Source organism: Misgurnus anguillicaudatus, chromosome 22 (assembly GCF_027580225.2).
Source record: "Misgurnus anguillicaudatus chromosome 22, ASM2758022v2, whole genome shotgun sequence".
NCBI lineage: Eukaryota > Metazoa > Chordata > Actinopteri > Cypriniformes > Cobitidae > Misgurnus > Misgurnus anguillicaudatus.
In genome coordinates this window covers 14586034-14613920 of record NC_073358.2, presented here as the reverse complement: position 1 = coordinate 14613920, position 27887 = coordinate 14586034, and the positions used below count along the sequence as shown (strand labels likewise).

Sequence of the window (27887 nt, the reverse complement as noted above, 5' to 3'; positions counted from 1 at the left end):
GAAAAACATGCTAGTAAGTAAGGCATAAATAGATTAACTTTGAATGAATATATTAAAAGTAGAGCAGGGGTGTAGAAGAAACACTAATTCTAAACTGAAAAGATAAACACAAAAACCATCGACAACCACTTTAAATATTTATTAACAACAGCAGTAAATACTGTCAAGAAATGTACATTAATTTTACTGTCAGCTAGTTTATGCATTTGTATTTTATAAGCTTGATCATGGTTACTGATAAAAGTGATTTAAGACTTTTTAATGACAAATGTTGAGAGGGCATTATTGTAACATTAAAATGATGCGCAAACCTCTCAGCTGGCGGGTTTTCTTTGATTTCGTGTGCATACAGGTATGCGCTGAATTTCTCTTCGCTCTTGCCCTGAGAGTTTGCACGCAATTTATATCTAATCAATCACTTCCATGCAATTGTTTTATCTTTCCCGAAGTGTGTATGCGCTCAGACTGCGTCCTCTTGTGCATTCGCAAATCCATCAGCTCTTGCGCGCTCTCTGGAAGGTGACGCTTTGGTCCGCAACGCCCAGCTGATCGCGTGCGCGTCTCTCAACAAACGGTCTCTTTGCGTTGCGCTGGGTGCAGAGTGCTCATGGAAGTTGTCGCATTGCGTATTGTTTATCATTTCGCATAACTTTTAAGAAAACTACAATTATAAATTATATTCAACCTGGCAAAGTGGCTAGTGGGATTGGCTGTCTTACCCGCCACGGCCGAAATCTACCCGCATTTGGCGGGTGTTAATGTCAAGCCCTGGTCATAATACCATAAATTCAAATATTATAATTCACTTTCTGACCCCAAAAATGAGCCTTGGTTTGTCCTCTCTGGAAGAGAAAAGCCCACTTGCATATCGTTGTTGAGCTTGTCTTTTTTGGTCTGTAAGTTACAACTTTCGGCGGGCGCAAAAGATTACGTTGCTGTGCACGAAAAAGCATCTCGAATGCACACCAAAAGTTACCAGTGCTTTTGTAAGTGACGACAACGATGTGTGAACGATTGTGTCAACGACCGTATAGCTGCCTTGTTTTTAGCATTGGTAGAGGACGTTGCATCGCGTGCTTTACAAAAACGGTGCTGTACTAAAAGGTAAATTATAGTTCGCCTCAAAGTTTTTGTGTATTTATTTAATGTGTATTATTTCTTCCCCAAGCTCATAAAATAAATTTGGGTCGCACATAAATTGGCAGGGTCGGTCGGAAACAGGAACCAAACAAATTTTTTTCTTATGCCCAAACAGAAAAGAAAACAAAGACAAAACTCTTTTTTAAATTAAAATATACTACACGCCAGATGATACAAACTCAATACTGCAGAAATCATTTACATGGGTGTGAATGGCAAAACCTCCCCGTTCCTCTGATCCATCTTCTTTACCTCAGTTCTTGATTAAACTGACTTTCAAAAGTGTGTGGGCTGCACTAGAACAATGTCAAATGGGCCTTGTGAAGGAGTGGAATGGATTTAAAGCCGTTGTTTAATCTGACTCTTTCTCTCTTGCATTAAAGACAGGGTTGCGGAGGTTTATGACAGTCAGACGCTTGTGTGCTTATCTTCCTCGCAATAGTGCTTTAATCTGTTGGGTTAGTGCATGGCTGTAAACAAATTTCTCAGTTGAACAATGGCACTGCCACTTTTAATTTGCAGCAGATTACGGTGCCTTTGAACAGGATCAGAATAAACACCCTCTTCTATGTACATCCCCACAAAAGATTTGATTACATATCCATGGACAAATAATTAATGGCTATAGTGTAGTTTTCATGTGTGATATTAGCATGTAAAAGGCATGTTTGCACACCTTCGGAAATAAATAATTTGTCATTGTAGAGGCTTGTAATTCTTGTAATATGGAATGTAAACACTATTTTACAATTTTCAATTGGTTATGTTGGCTTGACAAAGAGGGATATCTTTGCAGCACAGTGTCTTAGAGACATGAGGGTGGGCTCATTTTAATCCAATCAGTCTGTCAGGATCCTCACAGAGCTATTAAGCCATGCTCTTAGCAATCAATGTTGAGCACCTTAGCAACAAAAATTCAAACATTTTTATCCTAAATCTGAATGTCATGAAGACATGGGGGTTGGTTTATATCATTCATGCTGGCAAGCAGCCTATGGAGTATAATCATTATATAAAGCCAAGATAGATATTTTTGCATCAAAGTGTCATTGAGAAATACACTGTAAAAATGACTTGTTGACACAACTTGACTTGGTCAAGTCATCTTATTGCATTGACTCAGTTAAGTTTAGCCAACATTAGGAGTTAAGTTAACTCAACTTATATGTATTTGTTGAAATAACTTGCAGTAAATTGGGTCAACGTACCATATCAATTAATAAGCAATTCGATTTTTTTGTTAAGTAAACTTAAAAACATATTGGTTGAACTTAATTTTTCATGTTTTCACAACCATTAACAAAGTCTAATTGACATAAAATAGTAAGTTTTCCTCAACATCACAACTTAACTTTTTGAGTTTATTAGACTTCATTGCTTTCTTTGACAAGAAGTTCTAGATATCTGTCTGAAACCAGATTTTTTTAAATGAAATCAACACAACTGCAAAATTGAAACTCTCAGCATTTATTTTTCCTTGCAAAGATATGAAAACATTACAAGAAAAACCCTCACATATATTCAGCTCACATAAGCACATGCAAACTTCTTTATGCACAGACCCATTCTTAGAGAATGGTATCAGATATTTTCATTGCAGGAACAACTGTACATGAAGAATTCACTATAAGCTGTGTTTAACAACTTCAAATAAAAGTCTTCAATTCCCAATCAAATGTCAGACATGACAAGGAAAGAGAAGCAGGACAAGGTAACAAGAACACAGTCTGTTTAAAAAAAATTCTAGAATACCAATGTTAAAATATACAGCTCACAAAAACACGTGCAAACTTCTCTATGCACTCGGGCTGCACAATAAGTTGCATGTGAATGTCACGCGCATCTTGTAAGTAATGCCGGTTCCTTGATTAGTAGTGGGTCGCCGTCGGCTGCTTTCGGATGGAGCGGCATTTGCTGCACAGAGACGTAGTTCGCTGACATTCGGGGCAATTTCGCATTTACTATCGCAGACGTATTGCCTGCGACATGCATGCAGTATGGCCCAGCTTGTCAGTGAGCTGCGGCTCTGTGTGGTGGATGCGGCTCCATCTGAAAGCAGCTGATGGCGATTTACTACTAATCAAGGAACTGACGAGATGTGCATGGTATCGCATGCGATTTATCGTGCAGCTCTACTATGCACAGAACCATTTAAGAGCCAAAATAGTACAAATAACTCTCCTTGTCATTATCAGATTTTCCTAACAGCTTATAGTGAATTATTCATGTACAATTGTTCCTGTGTTTAACAACTTCAAATAAAACAGTGTCTTTAATTCCCAATCAAATGTCAAACATGACAAGGAAAGAGAGGCAGAACAAGGTAACAAGTGAACAGTCTGTTTAAAAAAAATTTCAAGAATACCAATGTTACACTTAAAGCGATACTCCATTGTTTTGTCATATTAAACCATGTTATTACCTTAACTAAGAAGAGTCAATACATACCTCTATCATCTTAGTGCGTGCACTTAAGAACTGTGGCGCTTGGCGACACTTTGGTAGCATTTAGCTTAGCCCAGTTCACCCAACGGTACCACACAGAGGTGAAGCTAGAAATGACCAAACACATTGTTTTCCCCACTGAATACAAGCACACACGATCAAACATGGTGGCACAAAACAAAACATGGCGCTTTTAAAAGCGGGTTAAAAGGGTAACTATAATGTATGGTGGAATAGCACTTTTGGGAGTACTTCGACTCGCCTGAAAAATCTGCTCCCCTTCTCCCTCTCATAATGATTATAGTTAACCTATTAAACCCACTTTTAAAAGCGCCACATTTTATTTTGTGCCACCATATTTGATTGTATATCTACTCGTATTAAATAGTGAAAACATTGATGTGTTTGGTCATTTCTAACTTCATCTCTGTTTGGTACCATTGAATGAACTGGGCTAAGCTAAGTGCTACCAAAGTGTCGCTGCACCCCACAGTTCTTAAGTGCACGCACTAAGATGATAGAGGTATGTATTAACTTTTCTTAGTTAAAAGGATAGTTCACTTTGAAATTATATTTTGATACGTTTTAGCTTACCTCAGGGGCATCCAAGATGTAGGTGTCTTGGTTTCCGCGGTAGTTTCACTTTTGATATTTTTAGGTCAAACGGTTGTTGTCTGTCAGTCATATAATGCAGGTCTATGGTCACTTACTAAACGTAACTTCAAAGAGCATGCACAGAGAAGTCCAAATTAAACAACTGCCCATCATAAGTACACATTGATGGCCTAAGACACGAAACGAGCAGTTTGTGTGAGAAAACGAACACTATTTATATTGTTTTTGCCCCTTGTACACAACCACGCCTGTGCCCAGTCCGCACATGCGCCGGAAGTGATCTCCTGGATGAGTTTGCGCGAGCATACGTAATTGTTTTCTTTCACGTTGGTTTAAACATCCCGGATAAGCGCAAATTAGTACAATTTCTATTAGCTGTCTTACCTACAATCTCTGTTCTGTGTAAACAATGAGTGACGTACACCCAGCAAACACTTTTATGTGGGGCCCACATGGGTTACACATAGGTTACAGGGGTACAGAGTGGGCATGGGCTCAAAATGGACATCTTTTCTGGGGCCCATCTGGGGTCAACTAAGTGGTTCCCACATGGGCAAACCCAGGTGGGCTCCCCATGTGGGACCTACTTGGTTTAGTCATGGGAAATGAGTACATGGGCTGAAAATGGGCTACTAATTCAGTTTAACAAGAAAACAAGTGCAAACACTGTAAATCCCAAAGTTTAATTACATGAGTAGATAGTACACAAATATGGTCCTTGAAAATGCTTTTATTGTTATTTTGCCACTGTAACACAATCTAATCAAAGTTTTGTCAACACAATACACAATTGCTATTTTACCCAATTTTGTGCAATTTAAAATATCAAACTCAGTTTGAATTTCATGTAACTGTAAACCGTAAACACGAAAAAAACTTTAAAAAAATTAATTTGAGAGTTTTCAAAACTGCATGATGGATCTCGCGAGATTTTATTCAGCAATACCCATCCCCCACCGTTCCCTGATTTTCGCGGGCGCGCTCAATTACTTGCCATTCTGCTAAAGTTTTCATGAGGAGACTTCGCTGTCAGTGTATTCAAGGTAAGAACCCAATAATTGCATACAATATATATATATATATATTTAATTTTAATTAAAATACATTGTTTTCAAAGCATGTTTAACAAACATGTGTTCTTGTCAATTGAGAATTTCAGTTAGACATCTAGTTCCCAAGATCGCGCCATTTTCCGCCTTAAAAACGATAAAAATTACTGTACGCCATCACTGTATAAATCTTCAAAATATGGTCTGAAAAGTAAATATTTTTTTTACTTTTACCCTTATGAGCATATTTTTAATGGAAATTGTGCTTTTACGTTACACTGTGCGGCGTTCCTTCGTAAATGTTTTTAGTTCATGACGAAATGTGTATTTTATTTTAAAATTGCAGTCTCGTGTAGGGTATTTGCGAATTAATGACTCGTTTAAGTAGATTCCTTACAAAGTATTGCAAATAAATGAGTCTTTTGAATCGATTCTTTACGAAGCAAATGGGCCAAAACGTTTGAATTGGTTCGCGAATCAGTTTGATTTGTTCAGATCGCTTCAGAAACTGAGTCGTCTGATGCGGTTTCATCAAGAAACACGCAGAACATTGGATGACGTGAATATCAATCTACTATTAAAAGCGAAAACTTCACACGTGTACTCGCCAAATGCGCGTGCTGTTTGCCGTCATACACACGTGCGCAACCTCCACGTGACTGTAGCACAGAATGACGAAAATCCACCAATGATTGACGTCTGATTCGCTGCATACTTTACTGTATAATGTAAGTGCTTCTCACACGTGACATGAGATTTACAGCATCTAAAATCAGTTTGAATTTCATGTAACTGTAAACCGTCAATGTACTTAGACCATCTTAGGAGATTCTCTGAGTTTACTTTATATGCATTCCATAGTAAATGCAAAACTCGGCAGGTTTATTTGTCTAATATTTCAGCTATAAGCTGTAAACATTAAAATTGAGACTAAAGTTAATTTCATAGAAATGCTTTTCTATTATGTGTTTGTCTAAAGTATTCTTTAATATGTATTGTTTGTTTATGTTGCAGTGTCACACATACTGTAATAGTGACTTTCATAAGTATTGGGACAATACAGACAAAATGTATCTGTTTGCTGTGGAGTCAAGAAATGTCTAAACATTAAAATATGAACGTGAGAAAAGTACAGAATGTCACATTTATTTATTTTTTACTTCTTAACATACACAATATACCAACTAAATGGAACAACAACACATTTGTATTTTACTCTTATCTAATGTGGGCATATTGAGACCATTGGCTCAGAAGTGTTGAACTGTGTCCTCATGTATTAATTGTTCACACATGAAAATCAGACAATGTGTAAGATCAGTTTGACCTTAATCTTGCATTTGGGTAAAACACATATAAGTCACCATTTAAGGTTGTTGTTCTTTGTGATAAAGCATGCATGTTTTGTTGAAACACAAGCAAAGGTTACTAAAAAGTGACATAGTGATATTCATCTTTTCAATTTCTGGTGTCCACAGCAAACTGAATTTTTTTGTCTTTACTGTCCTGATGCTTATGAAGGGCACTGTATATGCTGTGCGTGTGTGTGTGTGCATATGTCTATATATATATATATATATATATATATATATATATATATATATATATATATATATATATATATATATATAATTATATTATATTATTTATCATATATTGAATCACGAAACCCTTTGTATTCCTGTGCTCTTTCCCCCCATTAATTTAGTTGAACTCAGCTATACTTATCCCCCACACCTCCTTGAATCTCACAGCGCGCCATCACTCTGCCATTCTGCTGCAATTCACTGTCAGTGTGTTCAAGGTAAGAACCTAATTGCATACAATAATAAAATGAAAAATAAAAATTTAATCAGAATACATTGTTTTCAAAGCATAATGTTTAACAAAACATGTGTTCTTGTCAAGTTAGAATTTCTGTTAGACATCCCAGTTCCCTAGATCATGCCATTTCTAATGTAATTACGAGACGAAACTGTTTAATTGTGTCTGCTCCCGTTTGTTTTGTGATCACAGAACCACTTTTAGTTTTTATTCTAAAAGTGTTCACATTTAGTTCAATATATGCATTCTTAGAAGTTTAATTTAACATTAATCTTTATAAAATGTCTATTTCCTCTCAAAAGAACCCCCTTATTTAGTGCTAATTCAAATAGCAAATGCACAAAAGATACTCAAAATACTAAAACTTTAGAATATTGATAATAATTAGTAATGTGACTGATTTGGTAACACTTTCATTACTTTCATGCTCACTAGGTAAGCATGGTCTTCATTTTAGAATGAATTATACATGCATTATATAAATTGTGAACCTGTATATAATAAGTCTTAGTAGTTCTCTATGAGAAATAAAAATGGTTACATTGATTAGTTAACAGTTAACTACTGCATTCAACTTAGTGCTATACTTCTAGGAGCCGTGAGACAGAGGATCCATTTGCAGTTTTATTAATAATCACAGGTAAGGGGCAAACCAGAATCATAAACAGTAGACAGGCAGGGTCGAGACAGGCAGATAACAATCGTTAATCCAAAAACAGGCAGTGGTCAGTGGCAGGCAGATAACAATCAATAATCCAAAGACAGGCAGTAATCAAAGGCAGGCAGATAACACTCGAATAATCCAAAGACAGGCAGTAATCAAAGGCAGGCAGATAACACTCGAATAATCCAAATAACAGTCCAGGTCACAACAAGAAATACAATCACAGGATAAACGCTCGGAAATGACTACACAGGGCAAATCAAGACTTCGCACAGTTCAGAGTCTCACAGGGGTTTAAATAGGCGGTTCATGATAGGTTGCAGGTGGCGACGTAATCAGTCCCAGGTAAGAGGCATTATGGGAAATGTAGTGAAATGTGGAAAAAACTAATACTCTGGTGAAGGCGCCCTCTGGCGGCCGGGAGGACGTGGAGAGGCGGGTTCATTCGTAACATCTACAAATTCGTTAAAGGAATTGTCTACCCTTTTGCCTTATTAAACTATGTTATTACCTCAACTTAGACAAATTAATGCATACCTATCTTTTTTAAATGCGTGCACTGTACAGTGCGTCGTGAATGTGTTTGCATTTAGCCTAGACCCATTCATTCCTATGATACCAAACAGGGAAGCCACCAAACACTTCCGTGTTTTCTCTATTTAAAGACTGTTACCAGTAAGTATGGTACCACAAAATAAAACTTTTTTTTTGGTACCATAGGAATGAATGGGGCTAGGCTAAATGCATAAACACATTCACGACGTACTGTACAGTGCACGCATTCAAAAAAGATAGGTATGTATTAATTCGTCTAGGTTGAGGTAATAACATCGTTTAATATGGCAAAAGGGTAGACTATTCCTTTAATCGGTTCTTGTTATTTAATAGTAGTTCCTGAAATGTTATGTACATCCATTCAGTTATTATCTTAGAATAAACCCAGAAAGGGTCTTGTATCAGCCTGAAGGGGTTTATTCAGAGATAATAACCGAATAGATCTATGTTATCCCGCTTATTACATGGCTACTTGTAAATAATTTGACACGTAAATAAATAAATATATAACACAAAATATTGATCTGAGGTGATCTCAGTCAGTTTCCGCGGAGAGAGCTTAAACTGATTTTGTACCTGTTTGTTATCTTAGGGTGCTTTCACATATACACTGTTTAGGTTGGTCAAAATTACGTTTCGCTCCGAGTACGGTTCGTTTGGGTCAGTGTGAACACAACAGCCGCACTCGGGTGCGCACTAAACGACTACTCCGAGACCGCTCTAAACAGGTGGTCTCGGAGCGGCTGTCGTCGAACTCTGGTGCGACCCACCTGTGGTGTGAACACTGCTGGACCTCGCGCCGAACAAATACAGGAAGATATCCACATGTTTGAGCCACTGGGCTTCCGTCGTGACGTGAGCCGGGTGTTTTATTGTGGGTTAACAACAAACAAAGCAATATTGGTCCGTTGCAGAGATTCGCTGTCTCCTGGACGTTTGAGCTGATGATTTTATAAATGCATAGCTGTCCTCCACACACACAAATAGTGACATTAAGGGGTTTTTAGCAAACGGCTCCGCGAGAAAGGCTTTAATAGAACAGCTGCACAATTTCGCGTTAAAGCAAAGAAACTTCACAAAGACGTGCATCGTTTATCTCAATATCTTGATAGCGGCGCTCTTCCTGTCAGGCTGGATGTCGTGGAAACGGCAGGGGGGGGGTCATGAGACGGTAAGAGCAATGACAGCGCCGACCGTTGTCACGTGGTGTACGGTGCGGCGCTTGGAGTACAGTAAAAAAAAAACATATGTGAACAAGGACCGCACTAACTGAAAAATGATACAATGTATTTTGGTGCGCTCCGAGGCCGCTCCACGGTGCGCACCAACATATGTGAAAACACCCTTAATCTATTTGTCATCTAGTGTTTTGAGTAATTCGCTGTATGTTGATGATAATGCAGTGGAGAGAGCGAGTTTGGTGTGCACTTCTTGTGCTGTAATGTTTAGCTTTTGTGGTGATTTGTTTGGAGTGAAAATGGATGCAATTAACTTTATAAAACATCAGGTTTGGTCATCATTCAGATGGGGTCCGCTACACTTATGGAAGTTACAAAAGTTATTTAGAATAATGTGTGATTTATTTGTTATTTGATTAGCTTCAAAGTACAGAAAGCAGCGTTAGTACTACGCAACAGCCATTATAGCTCAGTGCCTTCATGCAGTTCATTAATAAACCATTGCTTTGTTCTAACAGCCATTTTCCTGCTACAGCCGATATGCCAATGGCTGTAAATTTAGCAAAAAATTGGATGATAAATATTGGCAGCCCTTTACATCGGTGCATCCCTATTTATTATGCAAGCAGGTTTTTCTGCCTTTTGTAAATGTGCATCAGCTTGCAGTCAGGTGTTACAAACATTTACAAATACTTATTATGATCATACAAATGATTTTACCTAAATTAGAATTGTTACCTTTTAGGGTTTAGAGTGTCATACCCCTTCCTTTTTCTTACAGAAAGCTATGGAGCATTCTCAGAGGACAAAAAGGAGGAAAATAGCTGCGAAAGTTGCTGAGCATTTTCGTGTTGTTTCACAACAATTTGAACAACCACTAGATTTCAATTTGCAATCTGAACCATTGGAGGATTCTGTCTATTATGACTGTGTCGAACATGTAGCAGAGGATGAAGTAAATGAATATCCCAGAGACATGTTTTATGATGCTTTGGACAATAACTTCTTTTACAATGATTTTGACAATGGGATGTCTGATGATTCCAGTAACTTTGACCTGGACTCTGAATGTTCTGATTCAGAAGATTCAGCTTCTGGCAGACTAGATGACACAAATGGTCTTGCAGACTGGGCTGCAGAATACAACATTTCTCAAAATGCATTGTCTGCTCTTCTGAAAATTCTCAGAAAGAAAGGCCTTAAAGTGCCATTGGATGCTAGAACCATAATGTCCACAGACCGCAAATGTGATGTTAAAAATGTAGCAGGAGGATCATATTATCATTTTGGAATAAAAAATTCAGTTCTAGCAGAATTGTCATCTTTAGATTTCAATCTGACAGATCTAACTGACACTTTAACAATTAGAGTAAATATTGATGGTCTTCCATTATTCCGCAGCAACAATGTAAGTCTGTGGCCTATTTTGGGTAGGATTAAGGAGATCCCAAATTCAAACGTTTTTATGATTGGCTTATACTCAGGTGTGACAAAACCATCAAATGTGCAAGAGTATTTAAATGAATTTATTCAAGATGTTAAAGTTGTTGTTCAAGAGGGTCTTCATTATAATGATGTACATTTCACAGTTGCTGCTCCTGATGCATTTATATGTGATGCTCCAGCACGTGCATTCCTCAAATGTGTAAAGGGCCACACTGGGTACTACGCATGTGAACGCTGCACTCAAAAAGGTGTCCATGTAAATAGGAGAATGTCTTTTCCTGAGTTGTCTGCAGAGATAAGGACTGATCAGACATTTAGGGAAATGGGCTATAAAGAGCACCAAGGAGGAGTTTCACCACTGTCTGAGCTAGGTGTGGGATTAGTTACAAGTTTTGTCCTTGATTATATGCACCTTGTGTGTTTGGGGGCGATGCGCCAGTTAATTTATCTTTGGTTAAAAGGGCCTTTGAAATGCAGGCAGTCCGTTCAAAATCTCACCACTATTTCAGCATACATGGCTTCTGTCAGACAGTATTTACCAAGGAATTTTGCTAGGAAACCAAGGTCTCTCCTTGAAATTAGCATGTGGAAGGCAACTGAATTGAGGCAGTTTTTGCTTTATACGGGTCCTGTTGTTCTTCTTAAACATATTCCCAATACAATGTATAGAAACTTTCTACTTTTGTCTGTATCTATACGAATTCTTCTTAGTCCTGATTTGTGTACTGAAAACTGCGACTATGCTGAAGATATTTTGAAACTTTTTGTCCAAGATTTTGGCTTGATTTACGGCATTGAATTTGTTGGATACAACATCCATTCATTGATACACATTGCCCAAGATGCACGTAACTTTGGTCCGTTGGATAACATTTCCTGCTTCCCATTCGAAACATATTTAGGTAAACTTAAAAAGATGGTACGGAGGCCCCAAAATCCTGTCCAGCAAATTGTCAGGCGCATCCATGAGAAACAGAAAGTGGCGAAACAGAAGAAAATGTCTATTTACTCACCCCTCAAACAGCTCCATTTCTCTGGACCAGTGACTGATGAACTTGGAACATGCCAGCAGTACAGGCAGTACAATGATGGACAGACATTAATTTCTTGCTGTAAAGGCGATAACTGTTTTTCCTTAAGGGGAAAAATTCTCATTGTGAGAAATATTTTGCTTTCTTCTTGTAAAACTGTCAAGGTACTCTGTCACTTCTTTGAAAACTATGAAACTTTTTTCAGCTACCCAATTGACTCGGCATGCCTTGGAATTTACTATGTTTCAAATTTATCCAAAGACTTGCATGTGGTATCCATTGAGGAACTAAGGAGAAAAATAGTGCTCTTGCCATTTAAATCTGGATATGTGGCATTGCCACAGCTGCACTAGCCTGCTTGTTTTCATTTTTTCAGCATGCTACAATTCGCAGTTGTGGATTTTTTGGATGGTGGAGGTGTAGCAATTGTTCCTTGCAAATGGTTTACTGGACCAGAAGAAGATGCTTGTTACTGGCCACCAGGGCGAATGAACATCACCAAGGCAGTAAAGGAAGAACTTGTTCCAGACTCTGACTGGCCGAAGTTTAAAGTGCGTGTTTTGGGAAAAGCAGGTAATATGACTGTTTTTGAAGGTGATTGGTGATAATAATATTGTAAATTTTTAAATAATACAAAGGCATGCGGCTAAAATACTAGTTGCTATTTTTTTGTTACATGTCTATTTAGGAAACTATGCCCACGCCACAGCAAAACTTTTGATGTCTGAGGCAACCTCAGACTTGCAGACTGAGTCTGATTCTGGAAGAAAGTTGGGAAAAGGGAAGCGCAAAAAAAGGTAAGATATATTTCTTGAATATATAGCTTTTAAAAGCAACAATACTTCTCAAAAGGATCATTATCATTTAAGCACAAGAGAAACGAGAATGTGTTGTCTGTGTATCTCATGTGTATGTGAAAACCTGTTTGCACAGGAAGAGATGCACCAGTTGTCTTTTTCATGCTTGTACAAAAATTAACACATAATTATGCCAAAATGTTTTTTTCCCCGAGTATTCTCATATGAGCAGTCTTAATTAACCCTTAATCAGTGTTCAAAAAGGATAATATTTATAGTGTTTGGGGTCAAATAGACCCCAAACATTTAAAGAGCGATTGCATAAGGAATTTTTTTTTTAAATTTTAATATGAAAAACTATATATCATTTTTTTAACTTCTCAACTATACATTTATGCTGTGTTTTTGTGGAAATTTGGAAGTGTTTTACCTATTTACTGCACAATTACTTAACTAGGCCATAAATGGGCTTATAAATATTTTTTTGAAATGAATTGAGTCCCTATGGAGCTCTATTGGATATATGTGCTTAGAGCACTTACTTTCTTTAATTATCATTACTAAATCATTTCTGGTTTGTGTTTTTTCCACAAACCAGCAGATTTCAGTATTCTATCCCTAACACATAGAGCAATGTCCAAAAACTATTTAGATTAAATGAAGATCCACATTCCGTGATTTCTTTCTTAAAAAAATCATTTTCATGAGCCAATTTGTCCTAGTTAAGTAATTGTGCAGTAAATAGGTAAAAAACTTCCAAAATTCAATAAAAACACAGCATAAATGTTTAGTTGAGAAGTAAATAAAAAAGATGTAGTTTTCCATATAAAAAAATTATATTTCCTTATGCAATCACTCTTTAAAAGTTGGGGTCTATCAGACCTCAAACACTATAAACGGTAAAAAAATTCACACACCTTTAGAACAAGCAAATCAAGCCCATTTTTTGTTCATGTTTAGATAGACTATTTAGGAACGGTCACAGAGTTTCATGCCCCTGACAGGGAACTACACTGCCACCAAAATGGTCGCATATGCGACCTTTTGAACTGCCGTTGCGACCGTAATTTTTAATGGGTCGCAAATGTGCTACCTAATGTTTTAGACAATATGCTATGATTTACTATGAGCATTTATTAAAAGAGAAATGTGAATTTTAAGAATGCGTTTTATAACGTGCTCTGAGCCATCAACACGTTGGCTTCATTTTGCGTGAAAGCACGTCGTGTCTCCGTGTCTCTCCCTATGAGTGTGCGTTTGCGTGCTCAGCTGTTTCTCAATTAATTGGGTGGGACGCGAAGCAAGCTCAGTGTCTTCCATGTTTCTGAACTTGAGCAGATGTCTTTCTTCACTGAGGACGCGGGACCCGTATTGTTCCGGGTTTATATTTTAGATGGTCAGTCGGGTCCGGTTAGGTCCTAGTTTAATTACTTTGGGTCCCAAGTCTGATTTATATTGTGTGTATAACCCGAGTCGATCGGAAAACGGCCATGAGCGCTACCGCGCTAAAGCTCGAGTGCAGTTTCAGCGTGCCTCCGGTTTCTATGGCGATGGTTCTTGTTACGATCACACGCATTTTCTTTCTAACATTTTTTTAATAATCGTATTATTAATAAACCATATCTTTTCTAAAACCATATCCATATTTAAAACGTTTACATAGAGATTGTAGCAAAAAAGCAGTGCTAATGTCAAGCCCATTGCACTGAATGAGCAAAGCTTAAGCTGACCAGGGCAGGGAGCTACACTGCGACCAAAATGGTCGCATATGCGACCTTTTGAACTGCCGTTGCGACCCTAATTTTTAATGGGTCGCAAATGTGCTACCTAATGTTTTAGACAATATGCTATGATTTACTATGAGCATTTATTAAAACATAAATGTGGATTTTAAGAATACGTTTTATAACGTGCTCTGAGCCATCAACACGTTGGCTTCATTTTGCGTGAAAGCACGTCGTGTCTCTCCCCATCAGTGTGCGTTTGCGTGCTCAGCTGTTTCTCAATGAATTGGGTGCGACGCGACGCAAGCGCAGTGTCTTCCATGTTTCTGAACTTGAGCAGAGGTCTTTCTTCACTGAGGACGCGGGACCCGTATGGTTCCGGGTTTATATTTTAAATGGTCTGTCGGGTCCGGTTAGGTCCTAGTTTAATTACTTTGGTTCCCAAGTCTGATTAATATTGAGTTTATAACCCGAGTCGATCGGAAAACGGCCATGAGCGCTACCGCGCTAAAGCTCGAGTGCAGTTTAGCGTGCCTTCGGTTTCTATGGCGATGGTTCTTGTTACGACCACGCGCTGCGTTTTCTTTCTCACATGTTTTTAATAATCTTATTATTAATAAACCATATATTTTCTAAAACCATATCCATATTAAGTTTGCACAGATTGTAGCAAAAAAGCAGTGCTTAATGTCAAGCCCATTGCACTAAACGAGCAAAGCAATGTAAAGTTTGTCACCGGGACAGCAAGTAGATTTGAAAATAAAATAAGTGGAATAATATTATTGAAATAATAAGTGGATTAAGCTTTTTAAATCGGCAAGAGAGAAATAGAAAGATAGAGCAGAAGCAGTAAAAGTGCCTATTTAATAGAAATTATTACCATTATAACATCAGTCATAACATCAGTCACATTTATAATCTATAGACCTGCACTGTCTATTAATATACTATACATAGTGTTGTATTATATTGAGTTTGATAAAAGGGGTCTAATTGCTTCATATATCAGTGCAAAAACAGTAAGTGTTTTCGTGGTGCTTTGACAAACAGTGTCAGCTTTGTTAATGGCAAAGAAAGTTTGGAGTGTTTAGATTAATGAAATATAATGTGAAATTAATATTAATTTTCAATAAATCAAAGTATTGTGTTGTGTCACACATTATTAGTTCTTCGTCATATGTATAGTAGACCATTATTTGTCAGTGGGTAATGATTGCCCTTTTTACCGGCTACCACCACCAAGTAAATTTCAGATCTGTGGGAAACACTGACTGCAACGTTTAAGAAAACAAGGCAGCATGTGGTTTAAAAGATGGCAAGTAAAATAAAAAGCATATCTGTATGCAATACAGTTTCATTATTGTTCATTATTAACCAGAGCGCCTTAATGTAACTTGAAAAAAATATGTGCGACCAAATCATATTTTGCGCCAGTAACTGAAAAAGTTGGTAGCGCAAGTGCCACCAGTGGAAAAGGTTAGTGTAGTTCCCTGCAGGGATATAAAAACCGCAAAGCATTGTAAAGTCTGTGACCGGGACAGCAAGTAGACTTTTAAATCTGAAATAATGAGTGAATTAAGCTTTTTTTAATCGGCAAGGGAGAAATAGAAAGATAGAACATAAGCAGTTAAAGTGCCTATCTAATAGAAATTATAACCATTATAACATCAGTCACATTTATAATCTATAGACCTGCACTGTCTATTAATATACTATACATAGTATTGTATTATATTGAGTTTGATAAAAGGGGTCTAATTGCTTCATATATCAGTGCAAAAACAGTAAGTGTTTTCGTGGTGCTTTGACAAACAGTGTCAGCTTTGTTAATGGCAGAGAAAGTTTGGGGTGGTTAGATTAATGAAATATAATGTGAAATTAATATACATTTTTAATAAATCAAAGTATTGTGTTGTGTCACACATTATTAGTTCTTCGTCACATGTATAGTAGACCATTATTTGTCAGTGGGTAATGACTACCACCACAAGTACATTTCAGATCTTTGGGAAACACTGCAACGTTTAAGAAAACAAGGCGGCATGTGGTTTAAAAGATGGCAAGTAAGATAAAAAGCATATCTGTATGCAATACAGTTTTATTATTGTTCATTATAATCCAGAGCTCCTTAATATAACTTGAAAAAAATATGTGCGACCAAATCATATTTTGCGCCAGTAACTGAAAAAGTTGGTAGCGCAAGTGCAACCAGTGGAAAAGGTTAGTGTAGTTCCCTGCCTGAGATGAAGGTAACACTTAAAAAATGAAGGAAACGTCTAGTGGGGTCCCCTGGGGCCCCAAACACTGATTAAGGGTTAAGTTAAAAATCATCTTAAATGAAGTGCCAAGTGCATGCTTCAAAAGGGACCCATTAATGTTATTTAAACAAGTCAAAGAGAATATCACTTCCTGCTTGACTAAATAACTTCAGATTTAATAAGAATCAATGCATATTATATTAATACAGTAAATTTAAAGTATTGCCTCTTTAATGCAACCAAAAATGTTTATCCTTTGCATTTCATGCATTACTATTCATTATCCTACATTGCACATATACTTATGTAATTTTAAACTTGTACAACTACTTAATTATGCTCTACATTTTGTGCATATCAAGGGCAGTATGTCTGTCAAGCTCAGATGAGGATAGTGCTGGACAGGATCATGCATCTAGTGGGCCTTTATCTTCCCCAATTCCAAACAACCTCCAACCAAAGGCTCCCCACTCACTCAAGACCCGTCCATTTATCCAACCCCCTCCACTTTCAGCTCCTTTAATGTCTGTTACTTCAGAACGACCCAGTACAATTCTTCAAGATCCCAGTTCTGTAGTTCGAGATCAGCATTTACCTCCCCGAGTGCCAGAGAACCGCCAACCGGAGACTCCCCACTTACACAGGGCCCATCCATGTATTCAGCCCTCTCCACCTTCAACACCTTTAATGGCAGTTACACCAGAGCACCCCAGTAGAGTTCTGCAAGGTGCTAGTCCTTCATTTAGAGATAGCATGTTTGCCCGGGTCTTAACTGTCCTGGAGGAAATAAAGGAGACGCAGAAGGTCCATGGGAGGATGCTACAATCACTTCTCACACAACGGGATGCAACTACAGTTAGAGCTGCTCTTCCAGAGGACATCGTTTTCCCCCTGAGGACAGTCTCGGATGTTGATGCAATGGAGCAGAAATTGTCAGACCCCACCTTTCTCAACCAAGTTGGTATGTTCTAATGTGAATAATTTACCAGGTTCACAGGTCTTAATTTTACATTTTTTCACATACAGTACTGTGCAGAAGTCACAATTAAGATATTTCTGATTAAATCTAAGTAATGTCTTTCTCAAGATTCAAACATATTTAAAACAATTAATGCAAGTTCAGTGGTCTTATGTTAATATAATAAAGTGATGAGAATAGTTATGTGCGCCAAAAAAACGAAATAATGAATAATTTCAAAACACTGCTTTGGAGCTTTAATGAATCGAATCAGCGACTCGAATCTCCTATCAAAAGGCTAAACTGCTGAAATCACGGAATTTTATTCCTGCCTCAATAAATTAAAGTCTGAATAATAAATTCATGCCAGTCTATGATGGCCATGTTTTGTCAGGTGTTTTTCTTTCCAAATATGATTGGAAATGGCAAGTATGGTTTAAAACCTGTCTGTACTTTTAAGCATTTATGATGCTTTTTTAATACTGCCTATAAATTTACTGTATTTCTTGGTTTTATTTAAAAAACTATAGTTATAATTATATATATGGTCATTATACCTTTTCTTAATCCACAAATCTAATGGTGGTCTAAGATGTTTGCACAGTACTGTAGCTTTTTTGCTACAAAGAATAGTGGTGTAACGGATCGACCCACGGTTCGGCTCGCATGTGATTCGCGGATTAATACGCAAATTTAAATAGGGAAAGTTTATCATTTGTAAGTGTATCAAAGGTTTGCAAAATGTTAACATTCAAGTGATTTTAAACAGTTTAACTGCAAAATGGCGCTAAAGTGATCAGTTTACTTTATGCACAAACGCACGTGCATTTGAATTCTTTTTTTTTTTTTTTTTTTTTTTTTGTGCATTTGAAATGCACGTGCCTTACTTCTGTTGCCAAAATGCGCACACATACGTTGCCACGTCATCATTGTGTACAAACAGTAAAAGGGTCTTATAGAGTACAGACGCAAGCATTTTTTTATTATGTCCTCACTCAAATCAACACGTTTAATCGCTTGCCATCACAGCCGTGATCCTGTCGAAATCCTATAAAACGTAAGCCCCTTGGTGGAATATTGATTAGTGCAACCGTAAATGCAACAACCAGACATTTTGATGCTGGGAAACCGTTGCTAACACGTTAAAACCAATGGGGAACAACACCACTTCCGTTGCCAAAATGCATACGCAACTATTTGATCACGTGGCCTGTAAAAGGGTCTATAATGATAATCTTGTTTTCCATAGGTTGCTGTGGTGGCAGATATTGGAGGGAGTACTGTGGATGAAGCCATAAGAAGGATGATGGCTTTTCTTTTAGATCCTGCTCTATCTAGGCAGTATAACTTTGTTGGCCGCCATGGAAAGCGAGAGTTTGGGAGGCTCAAACTGTTTGAGGTGGTATATGGTATGTATATTTACTCACTGTTTAACATATTCATGTGCAAACTGAGGTTATTCTGAGTTCAGTTGTTCTTCATAAATCAGTGGTAATAGATCCATATTGATTGTCAATCAAAATAATTGTCAATACTTACACTGAGACAGGGCTGTAGTCAAGACCACCTTTGTCGAATCCAAGACCAGGACTAGTCGAGACCGAGTCAAAAGAGGTTTGAGTCCAAGACAAGACCGAGTCCAAAAAGATTTGAGTCCGAGTCCAGGAAAGACTCAAGTCGTATGTATGACAGTATCAAGACAATCATTTTGGGTTATTATTTGGGTTATAATTTATTGATCTAAATGCTCTGGGCCGTTGAATTATTAGAAAAATACTGCACACCCGAGGTGTAACGGCATCACCACCTTGGGTATGCATTATTTTTCTAATAATTCAATGGCCCGTTGTCAATTATTCCTTACATAATAGACAACTGGACTCGGTCGAGACCAAAAGCCATATTTGGCAAGACCAGTGGCAGAGACCGAGACAAGTTCAAATACCAGCGAGTCCGAGACCATAGAAAAACGTAAGAAAAACTGAGAATAACCAGAATAATGACAATATGGACAAGGTATACTGCCAATTTCAGTGATGGGTAACTGTTAATTAGTGGTGTTCACAAAACTCACAGTTTCTAATAAATAATCAGTGATTTGTTGTAATCAGTGATTGTTATTTTTTCAGTAATGGATAATCAAACTAATAACTTTTTCTCCGATTACAATGCTGTTACCATTACTGACAAAAACATTTTGGCATTACTATATTGAGCTTGCTGAAGCAGTTTTCATCTATTTGTGAGAAGTAACTATAAATAATTACTTTTTAAAGTAACATGCCCAACACTGTAAATAATAAAATTAAAACATTATTAAAGAAAAGTGAGGTAATAAGAACAAATATACATGTTACTAGCATAGATAAATACAATAGAATGAAGTTAAATTAGGTCAAACAGTACTATTCAGCTACAAAAATATTTTATAAATGAAAAATAACACCATAGTATTAACTGTATCATTACAAATATAGATTAATCTTTGTAAAATTATTTTTGTTTGATTAACACCAATGACAGCAGCAGGTTTTTATAGGCTGTTGTCCATTTTAAGACCTTATACATGGATTTCAAATAATGAAACAAATCCGATTTCTTTTATGTTTACTTTAGATATAACCAACTATGTTTATCTGAATCCTTGCTGAGATGAGTATTTTGACATTGTTGACATATTTATGACATTATGTATAAATAATAACACAAATTTCTGTTTCTGTGTTTGTTCAGTTAATAAACATTTGCACTAAAAATGTTGCTCTTATTGCTTTTGTAAAAATACAGAAAAAACATTTGTGTATGACAGAATATTATATCCGATACCATTATTGTATCTCCTGAAAAATGTGGAGATAACTGCTTCTTTCTTGAAAGAGCTCAGATTAAATTTAATCTCACTTTAATGCTTTTTTATGTATTTTACAGGAAGTTTGAAAAAAAATGCCCTAACGAATACAACAACAAGAAGAGAGGCAGAGAAGGCAGTGTCCAAGTGGCTAATCGGTGCCAGGGACAGGGGAGGTTATCGCACTGCCAGGGCACGAGTTGGACAACAAGATGGGTAAATGTCTTAAGATTTACATTTTAAATGGAAATACAAACTTTAATAAGACGAATAATCAATGCAAATTCAAAAAAGTTTTACCATTTGTGTGGTATTACATACAGTGACCGGGAGGGGACATGTTCTGTTAGCTTAGTTTTGTCTTGCAAATTTTAACTTGTGGGAACATGTGATCCTAATATTATCATAGCCAAAAAATATTGAATCATGGCTTTTCAAACATGCCCTGGGAACCCACAGAACTGTACACCTACTTCTGGTTGGGGTTGTAACAGTATGAGATTTTCACCGTATGATAATTGTCTCAGAAAGTTTTACAGTTTTAAAGGTATACACTTTGAAACAATGAGCTTTAAATAAATGCAAACACATAGGTTTTTTTGTTATACATATGGTTTATTATATCAAACTTTTTACGAAAAAGAAAACTTTTTATGGAAGTACGAGTCTACCATTTGAAAAAAATAAAGATAAAATAAAGCTGCACATCTCGCATTTTAACAAAATACACTGCAAAAAAAATGAACGTCTTACTTAGTATTTTTGTCTTGTTTTCTAATATAAATATCTACAAATTCTTAAATTAAGATGTATTTTCTTGATGAGGAAAATTACCTAAGAAAATAAGTCTAGTTTTAGACAAAAAAATAAAACGTTAAGTAAATTAGTGCTTAAAACAAGCAAAAAATGTTCTTGAAATAAGTTTTACTTTTGTCATAAACACTAAATATCAAATTTAAGTCAATTTGTGCATTAAACAAGCAAAAATGGGGTAATGGGGTAAGCACATTTTTCTTGAATTTGTCTTGAATTTAGTGTTTAAAGAAAAATGTTCAAGATTACCCCATTGGCAGATTTTTTTGCTTGTTTTATGCACAAAATCACTTAAATTTGATATTTTTGGTCTAAAACTAGACTAATTTTCTTAGGTCATTTTGCTCATCAAGAGAAAGCATCTTCATTTAAGAATTTTTTAATATTTTTACTGAAAACAAGACAAAAATATTAAGTAATTTTTTTATTGAAAGTCATTTTTTTGCAGTGTATGTGCAGCAGTGCATGCTAAGATCTGCTTTCATTTTTTTCCCTAAACCTTGGATAAGGAAATGTTGGCGGTATGATAACCGTACATGGCAATATCATGGTATACCGCCATACCGGTATACCGTTACAACCCTACTTCTGGTCTTGCAATTTGTACTCAGGCACAAACATATCAGGCAGTGTTTACACACTAATGGCGAGTTCTTACTGGACAATTTTAGGCCTTATTGTCACCCACCGACAGGTTTTGCAAAGTCGCAAATGCTCGAAATCATAGGTAAATTGCTGCTCATTGCGAGTGACAATCACTGTGTGAATTATCAAAGATTGTCAAGAAAATGGTGTGATATTTGGCATGCTAAATATTTTGACCTGTCTGTGAATTAAAAGGGTTAGTTCACCCTAAAATGTAAATAATGTCATTAATTACTCACCCTCGTGTCATTCTACACCCAACCTTCACTCATCATCAGAACACAAATTAAGATATTTTTGATTAAATACAGTGCCTTACTGAGGCCTGCATTGACCAGTCCTTCCAGAAAAATTCAGTTTTTTTGTGATTGTTGCGGGCAAAAATCCTTGATCTTGCGGCACGTTTTCTTAAAAAATGCGAATGAATATGCGGGATGTTTATGTAATTTTATGCGATGAAATTCCGGGTTCTTCGACTCGCCTGAAAAAGTCCGCTCCCCTTCTCCCTCTCATAATGGGAGAGGGAGGGTGTTACAGCGCCGAGTCGAAGTACTCCCATAAGTGCTATTACGCCATACAATATAGTTCCTCTTTTAAATCCGCTTAGAAAAGCGCTACGTTTTATTTTGTACCACCAAACTTGCTCGTATAACTACTCGTCTTAAATAGGAAAAACGTTGATGTGTTTGATCACTTCTAACTTTATCTCTAAATGGTACCATTGAATGAATGGGGCTAAGCTAAATGCTATCGAAGCGTCGCAGCGCGCTCCAGCGCTTACGTGCACGCACACAGATGATAGAGGGATGTATCAACAATTCTTAGTTAAGGTAATAACATATTTTAATATTGAAAATGAGTAGACTATTCCTTTAACCATTGTACTCACATGAACTGTTTTAAATATATGTTTAGTACATTAATGGATCCTGAGAGATGAAATGTCATTGCTGACTATGCATATCTTAATTTGTGTTCTAAAGATTAACGAGGGTCTTACGGGTGTGGAACGACATGAGGGGGAGTAAAAAACTACATTAGTTTAATTTTTGGGTGAACTAACCCTTTTAAATCATGATATGTCATGAAGGGTAACCTGACACATCTGTTTGAACTGTGAAAAGTGGAATTTATGAAGAAAAGTGGCTTAACGGTTAATTTATTTTCTTTTTCTTTTCAAAGGGCCGTTGGTACAGTAACAACAGAGGAGTGAGGAGCTGCCCTAATGTTGTTTTGTTTGTATTGTTCTATGCAGTTAATAAGTTGAAGTTAATTAAACTTTTTAAAGAGTTAATTAAAGGGTTGCTCCACAAAAAAAGAAAAATTTGTCATAAATTACTTTTCCTCATGTCGTTCCACACCTGCAAGATCTTTGTTCATCTTCAAAACAGAAATTAAGATATTTTTTATGAGATCAGTAGGCTTCATTTGTGTTCTGAAGATGATTGAAGCTCTTATGGGTTTGAAACGACATGAGGGTGAGTAATTAATGACAAAAAAAATAATTTTAGGATGAACCCTGTAAGTTTAACTTTTCTTTTTTTTCAATTTTTAATGTTGTGTTTTATAAAGTTTTAAATGTAATTTTAAGTCAAGATCAAATTGTTAATAAATTGTAAAAGTAAAGCATGAACTACTGTTTTCTGTTCATTGAATAACTTTAAGATTTTATTGTAGTGTATTGCATGGAATTTTTGTATTTAGGGGTTTATTGTAAAATAAGGTAACCCAAAACAATATAGTATAGCCCATAAATATACCAGTTGTGACCCATAAGTGCCCTATATAAGTCCTATCTGGGCCCCTTCATTAACCCATGTGGGTATTTCCATGTGGGTCCCAAATGGGATTTACCTGGTCTACCCATATGGGCCTGATAAGGTGCCCACCAAGAGCCCATCATTAACCCATGTGGGTAGTCCCATGTGGGTCCCAAATGGGATTTACCTGGTCTACCCATATGGGCCCGATAAAGTGCCCACCAAGAGCCCATCATTAACCCATGTGGGTAGTCCCATGTGGGTCCCGAATGGGATTAACCTGGTCTACCCATATGGGCCCCATAAGGTTCCCACCAAGAACCCATCATGAACCCATCTGGGCAAACCCATGTGGGGGCTCCATGGAAACTGAGGACAAAATTAGCTGGGTCCCAGTTGGGTAGCCCAGGTGGGCCCCAGATATCAGCCCAGGTGCAACCCATTTGGGCCCCACATGGGTGTGTTTGCTGGGCACGTGCGAGAGATCACTTCCGGCGCATGCGCAGACGCGGGTGTGTACAAGGAGCATATATAAATAGTGTTCGTTTTCTCACACAAACCGCTCGTTTCGTGTCTAAGGCCATCAATGTGTACTTACAATGGACAGTTGTTTAATTTGGACTTCTCTGTGAATGCTCTTTGAGGTAATGCTTACCAAGTGCCCATAGACCTGCATTATATGACTGACAGACAAGAACTCTTTGAGCTAAAAACATCAAAAGTGAAACTACCACGGAAACAAAGACACCTACATCTTGGATGCCCTTGAGGTTAGCTAAAACATATCAGAATTTAATTTCAAAGTGAACTATTGCTTTAAGGTAATAACAGTTTAATATGACAAAACGATGGAGTATCCCTTTAAAACAATAATATCTAAAATAACAATGGTCTTAAACTTTAAAACAGTGTAACAGTGTAAATGCTTATAGTAACAAGGAGAAGAAAATTGTTTCTTATCTCACCCAGATAGCACACGTACGTCGCGGAGACGTCTGCTAAATATCGCTTCATCTTCTGTAGATCGGCCGCGAACATTGAAAAGTAAGACGTCTGCAATATCTCTGCAAGACGTCTTGGCGATGTCTTGAAACATTCGAAATTTTTACGAGCTGCATACATCTTCTGGAGATCTTGAATCCGAGCAAACGCAGACGAATCAGCTGACCGAAATGCTCAACTCATTTCATTGTTTACACTCATTTCTTGTTTAATTGTATTGAACACAAACAAAAAGATTGAAAAAAAACCATCAGCTGCATATAATTAGACAGTTTTTTAAGAGTTTTGCATTTAATTTGCATTCATAAAATATAATTATTATATACCCTACCTCATATCACGTGTAATATAACATGAAATCATACCCTTATTTGCGTTTAGTCCAGTTTCACTTGCATATTTAGCAGTTCTGACGAGACGCCTGCATATAAATTGCGTTCATGTTTTAAGTGCAGAATAAGACACATAAAGGTACTCAAAGTACCTTGTACACAGAAATAATCTTACTGGCAACATTTTAACAAATACACTGTAACCAATAATGGACAGCAGTCTCTGCACCGTTCTTTAACATATATCTATATAGATGAAGAAACCTTATACAATGTTAAAACACATTATACATGTATTCATTTGACCAGGTATTATCCAGCATCACAGCATGAATTGTTTCGACAAGTTTGTTTACCAAATTCAATTTATGAAACCTATGTGCTGAATGTTCATTACATCCAGAACTTAAAGCTATGACATTTACTACCTGCTCATTTAATCACTGCACAAGACCCAGAGCTGATCATGACACTTTACATTTTAGACTTTGCATGTTCTACATAAAGAAGTAATTCTTTAAAAATGAATGAATTTATAATAACCCTAAAAATGAAAGCATTAAAAACACTGTGATGTATTAAGTGCTGAAAGTACCATGTGACACTATGAATATAATCACAAATAATGGAGACTGTTACACAAGACTTAGATGCAACTTTAATTACAATACAACATTCGGTACACCAGGGGATTTTAAATTGTGTGTCAGGAGGACCTACTTGTCCGTCACACAGTAGGTTAAGGTGTGTTGCACACCGTAATGATGCAACAACAGTTAGGCCAAACTAATAATTAACAATGACAATGGTTTTGAAAGAATATACCATAAAATATTTGGTATTGCAAATAAACTTATATTTACTTTACATTATGAAATATTATGAAAATAAAATGACTCCACTGAAAGAGAACAAATGTGTTTTACCCCATTAAAAAATGTGTATTTAAAAATATTTTAGTGGGTCTAGAATAGATTACAGTTGTCTAATAGGTTTTGAAATGAGAAGGTTGGAAACCCCAGCTTTACACAATACTAGTCTCAATTAAAGTTAAAGGAATAGTCTACCCTTTTGCCATATTAAACTATGTTAGACTATGTTAGACGAATTAATACATATCTATTGTGCACTGTACAGCGCGTCGTGAATGTGCCAGCACCCAGCCCAGCCCCACTCATTCCCATGGTACCAAACAGGGAAGCCACCAAACACTTTCGTGTTTTCCCTATTTTAAGACTGTTACATGAGGAGTTATACCAGTAAGTATGGTGCCACAAAATAAAACTTTTTTGGTACCTTAGGAATGAATGGGGCTAGGCTAAATGCTAACACATTCACAACGCGCTGTACGGTGCACGCATTGAAAAAAGATAGGTATGTATTAATTCATCTAGGTTGAGGTAATAACATAGTTTAATATGGCAAAAGGGTAGACTATTCCTTTAATATTAAGCTGTAATATAACTGAAATAAATACCATTTGCAATTGACAGACATTAAATTGAACTGATGGCAGATGAGGTATGGGGATGATGCTGGGCCAGAGTTCAATCTGTGCATCTTAGTAGATCAGGGTGGTTCATCCTTAAAGGAATAGTCTACTCATTTTCAATATTAAAATATGTTATTACCTTAACTAAGAACTGTTGAGTCATCCCTCTATCATCTGTGTGTGTGCACCTAGGCGCTGGAGCGCGCTGCGGCGCTGCGATAGCATTTAGCTTGGCCCCATTCATTCAATGGTACCATTCAGAGAGAAAGTCAGAAGTGACCAAACACATCAACGTTTTTCCTATTTAAGACAAGTAGTTATACGAGCAGGTTTGGTGGTGCATGATAAAACGTGGCGCTTTTCTGGGCGGATTTGGAGGAGTAACTGTATTTTGTGGCGTGGTGGCACTTTTGGGAGTACTTCGACTCGCCTGAAAAGTCTGCTCCCCTTCTCACTCTCATAATGGGAGAGGGAGGGTGTTACTGCGCCGAGTCGAAGTACTCCCAAAAGTGCCACTACGCCTCAAAATATAGTTACTCTTTTAAATCCGCTTAGAAAAGCGCTATGTTTTATTATGTACCACCAAACTTGCTCGTATAACTACTCGTGTTGAATAGGAAAAACGTTGATGTGTTTGGTCACTTCTAACTTTATCTCCAAATGGCACCATTGAATGAATGGGGCCAAGCTAAATGCCATCGCAGCGTCGCAGCGCGCTCCAGCGCTTAGGTGCACACACACAGATGATAGAGGGATGATTCAACAGTTCTTAGTTAAGGTAATAACATATTTTAATATTTAAAATGAGTAGACTATTCCTTTAAGTGCTGCATTAAAAAGAGAAAGGATCCAAAAAGAAAAGAAATTAAATATTTCTCCCAAATCAACATTGGACTATCAACACCAAATTAATAATGCAATTACATGCAAACAAACCTGTCAACCGTCAATATATAACAGATACTACACACCTGTGTCCAATACATCAAGATTCTCCCAACATTTTAGGGCTAGCTTATTACCACAGTTCTGGCTATTCTTCATATTCTGTGTGGTGGTTAGTTTGCAACAGTGACAAAAATGAACTTTTCATTAACGTTACCATTTGTTCACTTAAGCTGACTTCCAAGAGCACAGTTATCTAACACAGTCTACTGTAAGTGTTTTTTAACATTAAATATAGATTAATTTTTTTGAGAGAGATACAAAGGACAAATGTCTCTGCTTGCTGCCTTCATTCGTGTGACCAATCAATGGTTGTGTTAAAAACATGATAATCAGGTGCTAACAATTAGGTGAAATATTGTGCAG

General features: G+C 36.9%; 1 protein-coding gene across 3 annotated transcripts; it reads left to right on the top strand.

The window, feature by feature from the left end:
- Positions 1-4774: 4774 nt before the first annotated feature.
- Positions 4775-23616, top strand: LOC129437484 (uncharacterized). 3 transcript variants are annotated; one of them, XM_055195646.2, is made up of 8 exons: positions 4775-5243; positions 6958-7053; positions 12324-12520; positions 12636-12744; positions 17089-17687; positions 18934-19093; positions 20613-20748; positions 23173-23616. In XM_055195646.2, the coding sequence occupies exons 3-6, from the start codon at positions 12325-12327 to the stop codon at positions 18972-18974; spliced, it is 945 nt and encodes a 314-aa protein (XP_055051621.1). In that variant the 5' UTR covers positions 4775-5243; positions 6958-7053; position 12324; the 3' UTR covers positions 18975-19093; positions 20613-20748; positions 23173-23616. The 3 variants fall into 3 exon arrangements, with proteins under 3 accessions (XP_055051621.1, XP_055051620.1, XP_055051622.1); XM_055195645.2 differs by having other exon boundaries at positions 10252-12520; XM_055195647.2 differs by lacking the exons at positions 20613-20748; positions 23173-23616 and adding an exon at positions 20301-20597 and having other exon boundaries at positions 10252-12520.
- Positions 23617-27887: the final 4271 nt, after the last annotated feature.

Bases quoted from the DNA above. Each gene is read 5' to 3' on its own strand.
- LOC129437484 (XM_055195646.2), top strand. From the start codon at position 12,325: ATGCTACAATTCGCAGTTGTGGATTTTTTGGATGGTGGAGGTGTAGCA. The intron at 12,745-17,088 runs GTAAGATATATT...GTGCATATCAAG, and splicing joins AAAGGGAAGCGCAAAAAAAG to GGCAGTATGTCTGTCAAGCT. The intron at 17,688-18,933 runs GTATGTTCTAAT...TGTTTTCCATAG, and splicing joins CACCTTTCTCAACCAAGTTG to GTTGCTGTGGTGGCAGATAT.